This window comes from Nomia melanderi, chromosome 14 (assembly GCF_051020985.1).
Source record: "Nomia melanderi isolate GNS246 chromosome 14, iyNomMela1, whole genome shotgun sequence".
In the NCBI taxonomy this organism is placed as follows: domain Eukaryota; kingdom Metazoa; phylum Arthropoda; class Insecta; order Hymenoptera; family Halictidae; genus Nomia; species Nomia melanderi.
In genome coordinates this window covers 5,273,735-5,289,546 of record NC_135012.1, presented here as the reverse complement: position 1 = coordinate 5,289,546, position 15,812 = coordinate 5,273,735, and the positions used below count along the sequence as shown (strand labels likewise).

The following is a 15,812-nucleotide window of genomic DNA, read 5'->3' as shown; positions in this document are numbered from 1 at the left end:
TCAGTTTCCTCGTTTTTCCAGGTTTGTGTTGGTTATGCGCTAGTGCCACGATTGGCAGCGATAAGAGGATCGAGAGATACGCGTTGAATCTTAAAGAGATCGCTCGTTGAAAATCTGCCGTTTCGTAACGGAAACGGAAGTGCTGTGTTTCTAGAGTTTATGTCCGAAGAATGATCTGAACATTTCCGGTCGCGTAATGGTTAAAGGGTTCTCCTACTTTAACGTTCAAATTATAATTTCCGTGAATTTCATTTCAAATATTTCACGAAACTCGTCTATACAGATATTTCCTTTATTAATCGATCAACAGTGTTATTTAATTCCGTGCGTCCAAAGTGTTAACGTTAACATTCATGAAATGTTTCCCGCTGCTATTACGAAACAAGTGTTCTCTTTAATTTCTTAATCGAATTTCTTTTAATTTATCGAAACATTTATCACGATGCGATTAATTTTGGAATTTCCTGCATCGTTAATGAACATTGAATTTTCATCGAATATTAATATTTAAAAAAAAAAAAGAAAAAAATGTTACTTCTTTTAATATTCATTCATTCTATGAAGTAGGAAGATCCCTAGAACCATCGGCTCGCGGAATATTCAAGGAAATCAACGTACGTTATAGAAAGATGTGAACAAAAACGAAACAGTGATCCTTTAGAAACGACGACAGGGGTATTTTCGTAAGTCCTTCGAGATGAATGCGTTTAAACACGATCGAGACTTATACTTTTTGAATTGGAGACGTCGGCTGCTATATATCCAAATCAATATGAACGTAAGATATTGATATGGGTGTACAAATATTTCGTACTGAGACCGTGGTATTGGCTGATTGCTTAATTTATTCTCTTATTTTTCTCTTTTTTTTCCAATTTTTTTTTTCTGGTCACTCATCGTGCCGCACGTGGTGCAGCCGTTTTTTTTCTCTCTATAACAGATGAATTCGTTTACGAACGATCGAACAAAGAAGGATCGCTGAACGCCGGAGTGAAATCGACGCGTATTCTCGTCGAAATATAAATTGGCCATGCGACGCGGGGCACGATGAGCCAGCGAGGTGGACACGAATGCTGTATCTAAGCTCAGCGTATTCATATGATACTTCTACTCGATAGAAACTTGGTAGCTCACTTTTAACAATAGTGCATGTCGCTTCGGCTCGGGCTACAAGTTTCTCGTTTTAATCCAAAAATGAAAAAGAACAAGAAAAAGAAAGAAGGAAAATGGGCAGAAAAGCATAACGGAACATGGAATTATGCTCGATTGGCAATCCCCGTTGAGCGGCCGTATATCCGTACCGTTCGTTCGTTCGTTCATTCGTTCGTTCGGTCAAAACAAACTTTGTAAGATCGGAAGAGACCGATGTATGATAGAGGGACGAAACTTGTGGTCGTTTCTGCACGTGTTTTGTAGTTTATATATTCAGACGAATTTCTACTTGTACCTTCGACGACGGTAGAACGCGTTAGCTTTAATTCCATCTTGAACGGGAAACAATGAACAAAAAAATAAAAAAAAAATAAGAAAAAAAGAAACATAACACGAAGAAAAACAAGTAGCGTGTATACGTAAAATATATACGTGCACACTCTGTATCGCGAATTACCGGTTCACTCGGTACGTGTTCGCCGTTCGAGAATCAATCGGGCAATCGATCGAAAATCTCGTCGACGCTGTATGCGGCTAATTAAAGAACGAAAAAAAAGAAAAGAAATAGGAAAATTGAAAAAAAGAAGATAAAGAATAATTGAACAGAAAATAAAGAAGATAGAAGGAACACGCTTCGTCGGTGATCGAAGCGACGATGCGTGTTTCCGCGCGCGGATTTTCAATCGGGTGTTGTGCGCGCAATACGCTGCGGAACAGAGGTATCTCGCGCGGAAGTTCCGTTCGCCTGCATCCCGATCGGTTTTCTGTGCAAGTATATAAATATATACATAGCTTTGATGATTTTTCACGTATTTGTAATTTTAGTTTTGCATGCTTGGAATGTATATCGGTAGAGAAAAAGCACGGGCGCGGTTGCACGCGCGCGCGCTCGCGCGCGTTGGCGCGACCACCTTTTGCCTCTTAAAATCTCCGTTATCGTTATCCTCGATCGACCCGCGACAAAACGCGCTGAAAGGATACGGTCGCCGTGCGTTGAATACAATTTCAAAAGGTGTTCGCGCCGCGCGTCGTAATGCATGCTCATACAATCTGTTGTGATAGACCTATATTTCCATGATTCTATCTTTTTTACGTTCGTACGTACCGTTCAGCTCGCTAGCTGGCTCGCCCGGTTACCTTCTTAAATTTTTGAACCGTCGAGAACGAACCGTGCGCGCGGCCGGCTGTCGTTTCCGCGTCGCCGAAGCTTCGGGTAGAAAATCGAGATCGGACGATGATCAACCTTGTTAAGAAGGGAACCGAGCGACCTGTTTTTTCGTCGTTTTTTAATCGTCGTGTAGCCGATTACAGTTTCGTAGTGTGTGTCTTTTTGGAGTCGAATTACAGAGACTTTCCTATTCCTCTCGTGAACGAGACATCGAATTCATTAACATCTTGGTGAAATTTTTCATTTGCCCCCGCGACGGATCCTATCGGGGCGATCGACAATTGTCCGATGTAACTGATACGTGTGTTTGATAATTAGAGAAAAATATATTTAAAAAAAAATAATTAAAAAAAACGAAAAGGAAACAAAAAACGTAAAGAATGAAACGGATATAAATAATGAAAACGGTTTGATTGGCAACTACGCTTGTCGCCGCAAGATCATAGGAATCTCTCTCGAGCATTTTTGAACTGCATGTGCATGTTTGGCAGAATCTATCATGTATACTGTTAATAGTGAGCTTAAAGATGAGATTGCGAGTCGACGAGAACGGTCGACAGTTGCCGAGAGTGTCGAGAGGTGCCTCGAAAACCGCCGAGACCCAGTGACCCGGACCGATGTTCGACGAAAATGGATCATTGATCGGATTCTTCCCGTCGGAAATTCAGACTGAAAAATAAACTATGCGTCGCGTAGCGGGTAACTTCGTTCGGCCGGGCAACTTTCGCGCGAGCTTTGTTCTCGAGCGACGCGTCTGGAATTCGCGGTTATTGATTCGAACGGGATTCGATGGTTTTTCTTCGAAAATTATCAAAATTTCACGGTGGCTACAGTCGAGCGGTTAACGCGTTCACCGCCACGAGAATTCTCAGCGTTTTGTATAACATTGTTTCTTCGTAACGAAGGCAAATGGTATTGGAATCGGTTATTAACGGTTCGGTATCACAGTTCTTGAGTTACACTATTATTTAGTTACTCGTGTTATCGAATACTTCGATTCGGCATTTCTTTCGTATAACTGTTTCGGCCATTTTGGAAGCTCCAGTCGTCGGTGACCTCCGTGGCGGTCAACGCGTTAACGGATCGAATCGAATTTCCAGTGAAAAACCTCTGAACATCGCGTTAGCTTGACTCAACATTGCTCGGTTCACGGTTATCCTGGTGACACGTCTCGGAATCTACGTGATCCCATCAACGTAACTTCCTCGAATTACTATTTGCATCGAAGTAACGATAAACATCGATAAATAACGGCGATACCTTCCAGTCTTCAGTCTGGCAGAAACGTGGTTACAGAGTATTGTGTCCAGGGTTAACGCGGGATTGCGAGACGTGAAAGATCGGTATTTATAAATCGCACATCTGAGTTCGTACGGCATTACTTCGAGTCGCTGGACGCTAGAACGAAAAGCTTTCGATAATTCTGTTTCGTCGACGGTGAAAAGACTTTCGGTCGCTGGGTCCCGTCGAGGCACGAGGACTGTTCCACCGAAGCATTTCGATGAGATTGAAACCGAAAGATCGTCTATTTCGATACGAAAAATGAACCAAAAGCAAAAAGACAAAAAAGTAAAGACCGAAAAGAGCAAAAAGACAAAAAAAAAAGAAATGAAAAAGGAAACGCGGCAGCAGGATTCGCCCGGTTTCTCTCTCGAAACGGACGAAACTGGAAAGACCGTCTGGCTCGAACGGTAGAACTAGGTCGAATATGCTCATTGGGACAAATCAGGCTTTAAAGAAAGCAGACGGAGAGAAAGACGAGAAAAAGGAATGCGTGCGTGTACGAGAGATAAAGAGGGGTCGAGATCCGCTAAAAACTGCTGAGAGAAAGGGGGAGGCGAAGAGGGAGAGACTGAAAGAGGGAAAATTAGGCGGAACACTGAGGAAATTCGCCCAGTGATGAAACTCGTACTAGCATATACATATATATATATATTGAATATTCTGATATATCAATTGTTATTGGATTCGATGATTGTTTGCACCGTGGCACTGACACATAAATTTATTATTCGATTGGGGATTAGTCCAACCGTGGTTTCCCACCCTCCTCGCGTGTTCTAGCGTTTCGTTTCCGATTCTTTTCGGGCAGAAAGATGGCAGACCGCCGGCAAAGCCGGAACGGAAACGGCGCCGTCCTACACACGCGAGATGATCGAGAGCAATGGAACGTAATTCGAGGAGAGCTCGTTTCCACGCGTTGGACCAGTATCCAATTATCATGGACAATTTGGTGTGGGCTGACGTCTATGTTAGAGTACAACATGTCCATCCACTGCTGCTGAGCTTGAGCCATTTTTCATACGCGAAACGAACCTATCGCGATTCCGAGTCGTTCGTTCGTTTGTTCGTTCTTTCTTTCTTTCGAGAGATTCGCGGAGACGCGCCGATGGCCTCCGTCTCGACGCGTAACCATTTTTACGGAATGTTCTCCTTCCCGTGGTACTTTTCGTACGTGACAAATGGTAACGGCACGAAGCGCAACTTAGACTATTAAAAAAAATTAATTAAAAAAAACACAATTGGGCGTTCTCGCGGTTGCCATCGAGAACGATAGAGAACGGGAGAGACAGAGACACGGAGAGAGAGAGAGAGAGAGGGAGCGAGAGAGAGAGAGAGAGAGTGAAGAGGTAGATCAACGTACGAGGAGAAAAGGTTCGCTCGTGGCAAGGTTCGCGCGAGTAGCGCCCAATTAATTAATTATATATTACGCAATTACGGATAACTTTTAATCATGTTTGACCTTTATTTTATGGATATTTGCAGAAATTTGTGGTTTGCTGAATCTTGTCACAAGTTTTTGAATGTGTGGAACTTGATATATACATAAAACATTCATATACTCATATTTATATATATATGTATGTATGTATACATATAGGTACTCGAACACTATATATACATATATTATATATACATATTAATATATATGTATATAGGGCAATATAACGTATACACATATATATGTATATATATATACACACATATGTATATGTATATGTATATATATATATATATATATATACATATCTACTTCATTTCTTTTCCGTTCATTCGTACCACTGTACTCATTGTATAAATTACACATTCACCGCCCGAACGAAAAGAAAATCTCAAAAAGAAGAAAAAAACTGGAAAAAAAAAGTAGAAAATTCGAAACGAATCGCTTGTTCTCTCGGTTCGATCGAACATGAATCGAGACGTTCTTGTTTGATTCTTTCCGTTCTTTTTTTTTCTTTTTTTTTTCTTTTTTGAGACCGGAAATTGGATGATTTGTTACGGTTAATCAGAAGTGTCTCTCACTTGTTCGAATCTTGATTATTACTGGGCTTGTTTTTAACATCACTTTTTGGAACAACCCCACCCCCACCCCCCATTTACTCCCTTTTACCGATGGCTTTATTTTGGCTCTGTTTTTTGTCATTTCTTTTTTTCGATGTGGTCGAGCCTGCACGATTCACGATTGGCCCCCCTCCGTCCGAATGCAATTTCTCGTCTGCCCGACTGCCTACATTTTCCGTTGTTCGAAGTTCCGAGAAAAGAAACAAACAAAAAAAGGACAATTCGATCTCGTGATTTTCCGAGTCATCCAAGTAGCATCCATCTGGAAAGCATCGTGTTTCGGTCGCGTTTCAGTATCCGCGTGCATCGGGCCAGTCGACGAGTCCCTGGGGGTTCGATTAATTAGACGAATGTATTTGGCTTTTACCTTGATTGCGTAACGCTATTTGCTTTGAGATCGGTTTCGTATTATATCTTAGTTTTAGAAGTAAAGGTAGGTCGATCAACACGCGAGTTTTCATTTGAGAATAGTTTCTCATTTTCTTCTTCTCCTTCTTCTCTTCTACTTCTATTTCTTCTTCTTCTACTTCTATTTCTTCTTCTTCTTTTTCTATTCCTACTTCTATTTCTACTTCTTCTTCTTCTTCTTCTTCTTCGTCCCTCCCCTTTGTTTGATTTTGTGTTCGATTCATAAACCGACTGCCTCTAATGATTTCTTTTTTTGACTATGTCGATACATTACATGATACATATATATTATATATTTATATATATATACATATATATATACACATATATATATTACTCGTAGTGGCTGTATTGTTAGACATTATTATTGTACTTTCTGTGTATTTACGTTCAAACAAGGTGAAAAGAATTCGAATTTCTCGTACATACTTTTCCTTTTCGTTCTCCCTTCTTTCTTTTCTTTCCTCTTTTTCTTTCTTTCTTTCTTTCTTTCTTTCTTTCTCTTTCTTTTTTTTCTCCTTTTCTGTTACTTTTCTCATTTTTGTTCGTTCGTTTCTTCTAATCTCGACTCGTGTTGTTCTGTTCGAGTTCCCTCCGGACAAGTAAAACCCGTAAATTGATTCGAGTATCGATGAAATCGGTGACAAGATGTACCACAGATTGCTCCATTCTCAGATTCCAAACGTACACGTACTGTTGTTTCTTTATTCACGGTCCACGAGGCCGCAAGTAAATAGTTCGCTAAGCTATTCTCAAGTGTCTCGCTTTCAACTATGTCTCTATCGAGAATCCAGCGGTGATCGAACGTTCTATTCCCCTCTACGAGATGGCTGATACTATTTTCGTTCACGATCGTTCCACGTTGGAAAAAGAAAACAAATGGATTTTCGACAGGGACGTAAATGTTTTTTTACTATCAGATGCCTGTCTTGTACCAGCGCAGTTTACGCGGATGCATCGCGAACTTGTTTCACCGTGTACGCGTGTTATACGTATACTTTTCTTTTTTATTTTCTTATACATTTATATATATATATATATACATATATATATATAAATATATATAGATATAAATATTTATTTATTTATATGTGTATATATATATTTTATATATATATTGTATACATATATTATTTACTTTTCTCTTAATCGAGACTCCTTTCTCTCGGTTTGCCGATCACGCGTTCGCTTTCCACGTATGTTTCCGTGAATGAGATAAAACTTGAGCCTTGCGTGCCGGCGATAAACTCTAACGGTAACAAGAAGGCAGCGATACCGTTTTTTCGGTTATTTCTTTTCACCATTATTTAGTGACTAACATTGTTTGAGCTTTGAATAGTACCTTGATAAAAACGGTGTATGTCATGTGTAAGATATACTTGGGTGTGGGAGTACCACTTTTGGAGTTGGGGCATGATCGACGCTCGGTCACAATTTTCGAAAGAATCGACGATTTAATTGTCGCCGAGCGACACGCGACGGTTTTCGTTAGAGACGGAATGCTTTATGGACAATGGCGTCGGAGATGTCCCGACATCGACGACACGAGTCAGGCGATCACCAGGGAGAGACCGATTAAGAAACTAATGAGATCGAGTCATACAATGTGAATTTATCGAGCGAACAAAAGGGTTTCAGCGTGTCCTCTGGTTGGTTCCTGAAACGTGTCGTCCTTTGTCCTTTCTGGCAGTGGTACCACGTACCGTTGGCTTAGAAGAACCTACAGCCAACAAAGTGAACGGACCTGCATTTTCCGTTGCATGTGTTACAGCATACCCGGTGACACCTCATCCACCAACAGGTTTTGTCCCTGCGCCGGCACAGCCTGCTACCTACGGTGGTACACGTAAGAGAATCATCTCTGGTTCAATTTATATTGGTACCAACGATCCATTTACATGCAGATTCTACAATAGTTGCAGGTGCCGCGCCTTATGGAGTCTTTCCTAATCAGCCACAGCTCTATGCAGCACAGGGTCCACCGCCACCGACATATGATCAGACCCTTACACATCCTCCCATGGTGAGAATTTCTGTCTGCGCATGCATCTTTAACCCTTTGCGGACCAATGTTCTTAATACTATACAAAACCTTGAGTAAATAAAGCGAAATTATATGTCGAATGCTTAAATGATAGAGAAAAAGACACTATATACTGATCTTTTGCTGTATCGTTAATTAAATCATTTGTTTACAACAGAGTATGCGAAATATCAAAGTTTGATCTTGTCTAAATGTCGATATTCGTCTTCAAAGGGTTAATAACAATGGAATGAAAGAAAAATAGCTGCCTGGGTAGAAGTATTTCATATAACGTTGAAACTTCGGGGAATGTTTCCTTCGTATCGTGGTTTTGTTTGGAATTAAGATAATTGTATATTATTCAGGTGAGAATGAAAATGTGATTCGTTTGCGCAGATGTATCAGCCAATGTACGGCCAAGGGTACCCTGGATACTTAGGCTCATGTTATCCTGCATACGGGCCATTGCAATATTATTCACCATTAGCTGCAGCTGCAGCATATTATCCAGCAGCAGCAATGCAGCCTCCAGTTAGGCCCCCTACGCTTGTGATGCCTGTAAGAACTGATTTCCCATCTGTTGGTCTTAATCGTAGCGTTTAAGCTACATTTGATTATGATGATGATGATGATGATGATGATGATGATGATGATGATGATGATGATGATGATCGCTGATTTGTTGTGTTCTATTTTATAGAATGGGTTCGATGCTACTAATCGATTCGATAGTATCTCACAACCCGTCTTGCCACCACCTCCAACAGTTCCAAACGCCGCCCAACTAGCTGCAATGGCGAGCCATAGCGTGGCTATATCGCAAAAGAAAAATTTCCTAGGAGGAGGAACAGAGGGCGGTTACACCTTTTGGTAAACCATTATACCTTTTGTGAAAACACTAAAGTCTAACAAAGGCATATTGTTGTCGAAATGATCCATGTAGGCAAATCTGATTTTTGTGTTAGAGTTCTACTATTTTTTACATTGGGAGCAGCTAATAATTGAATTAGTATTAATTTTTGAGCGCGGACCGATTGCGAAGCGAACAACCTGCAAAGAGCTTAGCAAACGGATGATTCTGTTCTTTTGTTGAAATCATGATCTACTGACGTGAGAACAGATGAGAAATACACGTAATGAAACAAGGTTAAAAATGTGATTTTTGTTTCTTTTTAAGATCTTAGTGATCGGTCGGCGTCTCGAACATACTATGAAATTTAATAAGAGAATCATTAAGAAGGGAAGACTCGTGCGACGCTCGTCATACGGACTCCAAAAAAAAAGAGAAAAACGGCTACTTAAAAATTAACTTGGTAAAGATCAGAAGTATATTTTGTAAAAGATGCGTGAAAATTTCATATTAAGAACCAGCGTGTTTTATTAAAGAAAAAAAAAAGAGAGAGAAATACGGCATGGTCTTAGCAATGACTTCACGAGAACGATCGAGCGATACATTGAATCTTTCTGACGTACTTAAAGTAGAGTCTAAGAAAATGATTATTTAAACGAGAAAAGAAAACCAAATAAAAGCGACATGTTGTTTTAAATTATACAACTGCCAACGTAATCACATTTTATGACAGAGTTATTCAGCCGAGTTATTCGAATCGTTCTCCCAAGTACGTTTTGCTCGATCCTTCTGCATTTAACGATCTATACTGACACGCACGAGATGTTCCATTTTTTTGTTTTTGTAATTAATTTAATAAGAGGGTTATTGAACGCGAGCGAGAGTAGGGAACACGGTGTTGTTCTTCTTTTTAGAGTTAGCGGGTGAATACGTGCACCAGTGGATGCGAGTTGTCTCATTCGCCTACAGGGATCGATATTCAAAGTGTGTTCTAAGCCTTTTTTAAGCGCGACTTGGTTTTCTGCAAGGCAGGCCGAAGAGCAAAGGGGCTGCTCACGTTATTTCTGTTACTTTTTACACGACAACCGTTCTAGTTTCTTTCTCGTGATTCTTTTCGCCCACTCCTGGTGGACACCAGCGGGTAGTCTTTTTCCAAGGTAAAATGCTGTTTACTTTGCGGAAAACAACAATAACAAAACTATGAAAACGATCATTATGGGTAGCCCTAATGTTTAGAGAACAAAAAGAAAAAGAATATGTACGTGATAGGAGCCTGAGGAATGCGTGAGAGTCATTCGTGGTTGCGAGACACTGACCGACCCGCTTTGTATTTCGAATTCGACGAATCAATCGATGATGCGCGCTTCAACATCGAATACTTTAAATGTAATTGAACCTTATATAACATTTTTTTCTTTCATCTATACGAATATGATCGTAGATAGAACACCCGAGCAAGGTGTCCCTTTTTCGTTTCTTGCAATTCGAACGGTAAAAAGAGATGAATGGCGATGATGTTTGGGACTCAGGAGTGCCAAAAGTGAAACAAAGAGATGTTCTGAATTACCGAAGATTCTCACGTATTCGACGACTTCGAAGATACTTACTGCTCTATCTAAATGAAAAAGAAAACGAAAGAAAAAAGAAAAAGTACGCACTCTCTTCTTCTTTAACGATCAGTAGTCTTTCCTCCTAGTTGTTTGATGTTTCTTTTTTAAACGCAGATTAGCTAGGTCGGCTAACAAAGTTATTATTTAATTGAAAATGAAAGGCTTGACTGCGCCGCTCGAATTTCTTCAAGCAGGTTACAATTGCGCTTTGATTGAAACAGTTACCATGTAGCGATCCTATCAGAGCTACTATCGTTTCCTAGCCGGTTCTTTTTCTCCGTTTTCTATCTGTTTTCAATTACCTAGAATAGTAGTCACACTGGCGATTCGGAACTTTGTTATCATTCAAAAACGCCATCGTCCCTCTATAAATTTCCCAATACGTTTGTTGATTGACGTGTTTAACGACTGTATGGGAACTGATTTCGACCAAAGCTCGCGAAGGAAACAAATAGTTGACTCAATTTCAAAGTACAAATCGAATATCCACGTAAGTAGAGGGTGAATTCGTGACGACGCGGTCAAGCCTTATCGTCAGCCATATTAGGCGAGTTGCAATGATGATACGGTAAGCAACGCAGCGGGTTCGTAACGACCACGATTTCGAATACGATACTTACTCCTATAGCACTCTTTTGTCTCAAGACGAGCAGCATCTGTATGTGATATACTTTCTACGTGAGAACTGTTGAATATTGTATTCACTTTAGTAGTTCCTAGTGTCTTCGAAATTTCTTTAATTTAGAGTCTCCCTTCTTGTTCGTCTTTAGAACATAGAAGTTTTCTATTTCTCGTTATAATCGAGAATGTTACGGATCAATCAATGAAGCTTCTGCTGGTGCAAATAAATCGAAACAATAGTTCATCAATGATACATTTAATGCATTCATAAACGTACAACAAGAAGTCCACTGCCGTCTAAACGTAATTCTTGAATTACTATCGATTCAGTGTGTCTAAGCCCAACAATTGATTTTGAAAGAAGGGTTCCCTTACACGACAAATATATCACAAACGCATAGTGCTCGTACACCCCTCGAATCGACGAGAACAGCGGAGCTATTGGAGTAAGTATTATACTGTGGAGTGCAGAATTGTTGATATCTGTGAGGGGGTGATTATTTTGTGAGGTAGGAAGATCATGTATTGTTAAGAACGTAGGAAAACAGCGATGATGATTATGACAGTGACGTTGACGATGACGAAGAACGAATGACGATGATAACGATGATGATGACGACGATGATGATAATGCTGATGCTGACGCTGATGAATAATTAATAATGGTCATGATGTAACTGCACATCTACGAAACGACTGTTTTGCTCCGCAATCATAGCATATATAGTGCGATGTGAGCCTGCGAATGGGACACATTGTCGATGCTCCATTCAGCAGGCTGCACAATTTAAACTCGATATTAATTAAGCAATGAAGATCGAAGAAACTAATTTACAATCGGTGATAGCTTAGGATAGGACCAAGAGAAGAAAACAAAAAAAGAAACGCAGTTCTATTTAGAAATTTTTCGAAATGGGTGTTCCGGCAAAACATGATCAGTACTCTTATACGTTTCGCAATTTCAATCTTTTACGAGGGGCAGAGCGTTCGATTAAGCCCTGTCCGCGACGTTAGTGATTTCTGCTCGGTGAGCATAGAAAAGGAAGAAAAAAAAAACAACAACAACAACAACAATAAATAACGAAGTTGCAAATTCAATTCCACGCGAATCAAAGCGATTTCTATTTTGCCTTAAAAAGGGATTTAAAAAAGAAAAAAAAGGAAAAGAGGACTATTAGTTGAATTTCTACGAGACGCGCGTTCGTCGCTTCGGAAGTTGGGAACTGTTTTCAACGGATCGTTTCTTCGAAACATCCTCGGCATTTTGAATTTTGCACTTTTAAAACGCAGGAACCTCCTAAAGGGAAAATGAAAAAAAAATCGAGAAAACAATCGATACACAAGGCTTTCCAGGATTTTCCCGCTGCGATTGTATCGGTATGTTCTACGAACGCAAAGAAGAAAAAAATAATGTCTTCTTTTTTTTTTCTTTGTGAAAATCTGATTGTTTTAGGATAATTTTTAGTTTACTCCTTCGTGAAATTGTGACGACAAGTGTTGAATAAAGAATGTTGAAAGAATACCGGACGGCTACGATCATAAATGTTGTATCCAGAAAAGCATTGGTCTCAGAGTTCTTGGTTTTTTTTTTTATATATATATATACACACGTCTATCCTTTGCGTGCCGATAGTCATGTAATTTTATCAATGTTCTCGCTTCGGTTCGTCGAACATAGGGCACAGCTTCGGCCGGAAGATTCTGGGACACCCCCACGATGTAATACCGTTCTTTGTATTTTTGTGATATTCGATTACCTCAAAAGTCCCGACGCAGAGCAACGTAGGTCTTGTACTTGTCTTTTGATTCTTTTGTACCGTCGATCGAATCTAGTTCACTTTCTATGGTTCAAGATGAGAACGAGAAGAGATACGAGATATATGAGATATGCGAGCAATAATTGGGAACCGAACAGTTTTTTATAAGGCGAAACGCACCACCGGCCAAAACATGTTGCCACAGCGCCGTGAACCTACGTTTCCAACCTTGTACCTTCGATTATTCTTTTTCTACCAGACGTACCTATTCAGCTACTCGTATGAATGTCCAGCGTTTGATAAGGAAGCGCCTTTAATCACAATCTTTATTAAACAAGAAGAAGAAGAAAAATGAAAAATCTAGTCCGAAGAGTCTGACTGAGATTGGGATACAGAATATGTTACATATAGACCGTTCTTTTTTTTTTCTCTCAAACCGTCGTGCGACGCCAAGCACGAATTATAACCGCAGCATTCACTTATACCTCTCGAGAGACATCGGAGTTAAATTAACATTTTTCCCCTCTCCAGAAAAAGAAAACGAGAAAAAAAAGAATAAAAAAAAACTCATGCCATTCCACTTAACGACATTGAGCTACTATCATTGACGCATGTAAGAGTCATGTTTAGGAACTTTGAGACACGCGGTACCAACGATGAAATTTCAAGAAAGATGAAGTTGTGTCGTTGCTCGGTGAATGTAATAAAAAAACAAAAACGAAACAAAACATACAAAAAAAAAAAACAACAACAACAACAACAACAACAACAACAGAAACACTCTCGTCGAATTTTTACGAGTTTGCATATCAGCGAAGTCCTACTTGTTGTTACCGGCTACTTCGCTTGCCCTTACATTGCGCGATAAATGCACCGAGTCACCTCGATTTAAATGCAGCTACGAAAATGAAAATTTAAAGGAACGAAACGATCGAACGTATCGAAGTCGAACTCTGTACATTAATAGTCTCGAGAAACGAGTAAAAGGCAAATAAAAAATAAAAAAAAAAGAGGAATGATTAAAGACAAATATAAAGCCCAATGTCACCTTTCATAGAAGAAACTCGTACACACGAAGATACAAGTGAACTATTATTGCGTTGATATTTATATTTAAATTATTATTATTTAAACAATTTATTTGCAGATTTCTACAGGTTTAGATCACGAATTTACCGCGACATATTTTGACCGATTATTTTGTATCGAGCGAGAGTGGTGGGAAGGTTTTATATCATGAAAAAAAGTGTGCAATAAGCGTAATGTCTATTGTAACAATAAAAAAATGATATTAATTGCAACGGTGAATTTGTTATTACGTTGAGCGAGCGAGCGAGCGAGCGAGCGAGCGAGAGAGAGAGAACGAGAGAGAGAAAATAATAAAAACAGGAAAACGAAAATGTACCACTGCAATCAACAAGTGTACTAGTTAATAAATACTATGATCATGGAATTTGTTACAACGTGCCTTCTCCTTGTTTGCGACAATTATAATAACGTATGCTACAAGTAATTAAAATCAATTTAATAGTAATAACTGTTGTGTCAAGGTACAATGTATTAGCAACTGATGTGAATACAAAATTCTATGTAATTTGTAATCTAACCGATTACCTTCATTTGTAATTAATAAGCTGTGGTTGTGTGTGCATACTCTACTATATGCTTTGAATGCGTCAGATCCACAGTCTATTAATTAATATGCAAACGTTATTTTCTTTTAAGTAGAATCTTATAAATCATTCCTTGGTGGTCTGGTAGCTTCAAGTAATGATTTACTATTTTTGTTATCTTTATTATTGTTCAAACTTTTTACTAGCTAACACTTTCTTCATAGATTTTTCTAATGCAGGCAACATGTCTAAATAGTTATCTACACATTTTGTGGCACACTTTTCAAATTGATCACTGTATCTGTCCACTTCATTCTGTGTGGGATTCGGTCCCATTTGATCCTTTATTTTATCATTGCAATCCATGACGCATCTTTGTAATCGACTCTGGAAAATATTTTTTATACATTACTTTAGTTTCTGATTAATATCTGTTTTTATTTCCATGGGATAATAATATACCTGAGCTCTTTCGAATTCCCCTTGAATGTACTGTTGAGCTTTGTTTAAAGAGCTACTACAATTTTCTACACAGTTGTGTACTTTTTGTATACTGTAAGTTTCATTGTCACAGCAGATTGCAGCACACCTATGCATATCTCCCTGAAATTAGTTTTTCTATAATTTTATCTTATACCACTGCTGACTAAACGTGAGTTGTGAAATAACCTGAAAATATTCTCTAGTGAACTAATATACCTGCATTTTCCTAATATAAGACTTGTCAATCTGTTCCACCATTTTATTCATATTCTCTTCAACTCGTCTCCTCTGTTCCTCAACCATTTTAATGTATTCGTTTAAAAATGTTTCAGTATTTAAGCAAAAGAAAATTAAATGCCCGGTGTCTTTTAGAGCTCCATCAACGCTTAATGCATAACCGTAGGTTAGGTCAGAACTTTTACACGTGTAGTTACATAATTGAAGGGGAATTCGTAATTGGAAGGTTGAAATAATCGATGATGTATTACGCTTTAAGTAGTTTATTATTTAATGAAACAGAGAACATTTTCATTTTTTTCATTGAATAAAAATGTTGCTCGTAAAAGTTACAGCGCAAGTAGAACTGTTCATATCATATTACTTGAAATTACGGATGTTAAAATAAAACAAATATTTAATTTAGTTTTAAGTAACGCTTTTAAATAGGAAAAAAATTAAAATGCTATTTGACATTATTGTATTTGATTTTAAATATATAATACAAAAACCAAAACCTATTCCATAAGGATACGGCTTACGGTTGTGCGCAACGATCCAATACAAGT

At 38.9% G+C, this 15,812-nt stretch overlaps 2 protein-coding genes and 1 long non-coding RNA gene across 5 annotated transcripts in view; 2 read left to right on the top strand and 1 right to left on the bottom strand.

Moving 5' to 3' along the window:
* The window catches only part of LOC143175279 (uncharacterized), a 1,755-nt gene extending 212 nt beyond the window's left edge, over window positions 1-1,543 (top strand). The window contains exon 2 of the long non-coding RNA XR_013000058.1: window positions 22-1,543. This is a non-coding gene — a long non-coding RNA (uncharacterized LOC143175279). The remainder of the gene's footprint in view (window positions 1-21) is intronic.
* Window positions 1-14,384, top strand: part of LOC116427218 (DAZ-associated protein 2) — a 16,933-nt gene extending 2,549 nt beyond the window's left edge. The window contains exons 2-6 of one of the 3 annotated variants that reach the window (XM_076373769.1): window positions 7,842-7,916; window positions 7,987-8,093; window positions 8,490-8,651; window positions 8,794-8,963; window positions 9,858-14,384. In XM_076373769.1, the coding sequence (XP_076229884.1) occupies window positions 7,842-7,916; window positions 7,987-8,093; window positions 8,490-8,651; window positions 8,794-8,963; window position 9,858 (515 nt within the window). In that variant the 3' untranslated portion in view covers window positions 9,859-14,384. Of the gene's footprint in view, window positions 1-7,841; window positions 7,917-7,986; window positions 8,094-8,489; window positions 8,652-8,793 lie in introns of all 3 variants that reach the window. The other 2 variants (XM_031977307.2, XM_031977308.2) reach the window with 2 other exon arrangements.
* On the bottom strand, window positions 13,778-15,812 carry LOC116427166 (protein FAM136A). Its single transcript, XM_031977176.2, has 3 exons — window positions 15,244-15,812; window positions 15,007-15,147; window positions 13,778-14,931 (listed from the first exon to the last, which is right to left on the bottom strand). Exons 1-3 carry the CDS (start codon window positions 15,328-15,330, stop codon window positions 14,728-14,730), a joined length of 432 nt encoding a protein of 143 aa, XP_031833036.1. The 5' UTR covers window positions 15,331-15,812; the 3' UTR covers window positions 13,778-14,727.

Excerpts from the sequence above, each read along its gene's own strand:
- LOC116427166 (XM_031977176.2), bottom strand. The coding sequence starts at position 15,330 with ATGGTTGAGGAACAGAGGAGACGAGTTGAAGAGAATATGAATAAAATG. Across the intron at positions 15,148-15,243 it reads CTTATATTAGGAAAATGCAG|GGAGATATGCATAGGTGTGC; the intron begins GTATATTAGTTC and ends AACTAATTTCAG. Across the intron at positions 14,932-15,006 it reads GGGAATTCGAAAGAGCTCAG|AGTCGATTACAAAGATGCGT; the intron begins GTATATTATTAT and ends AATATTTTCCAG.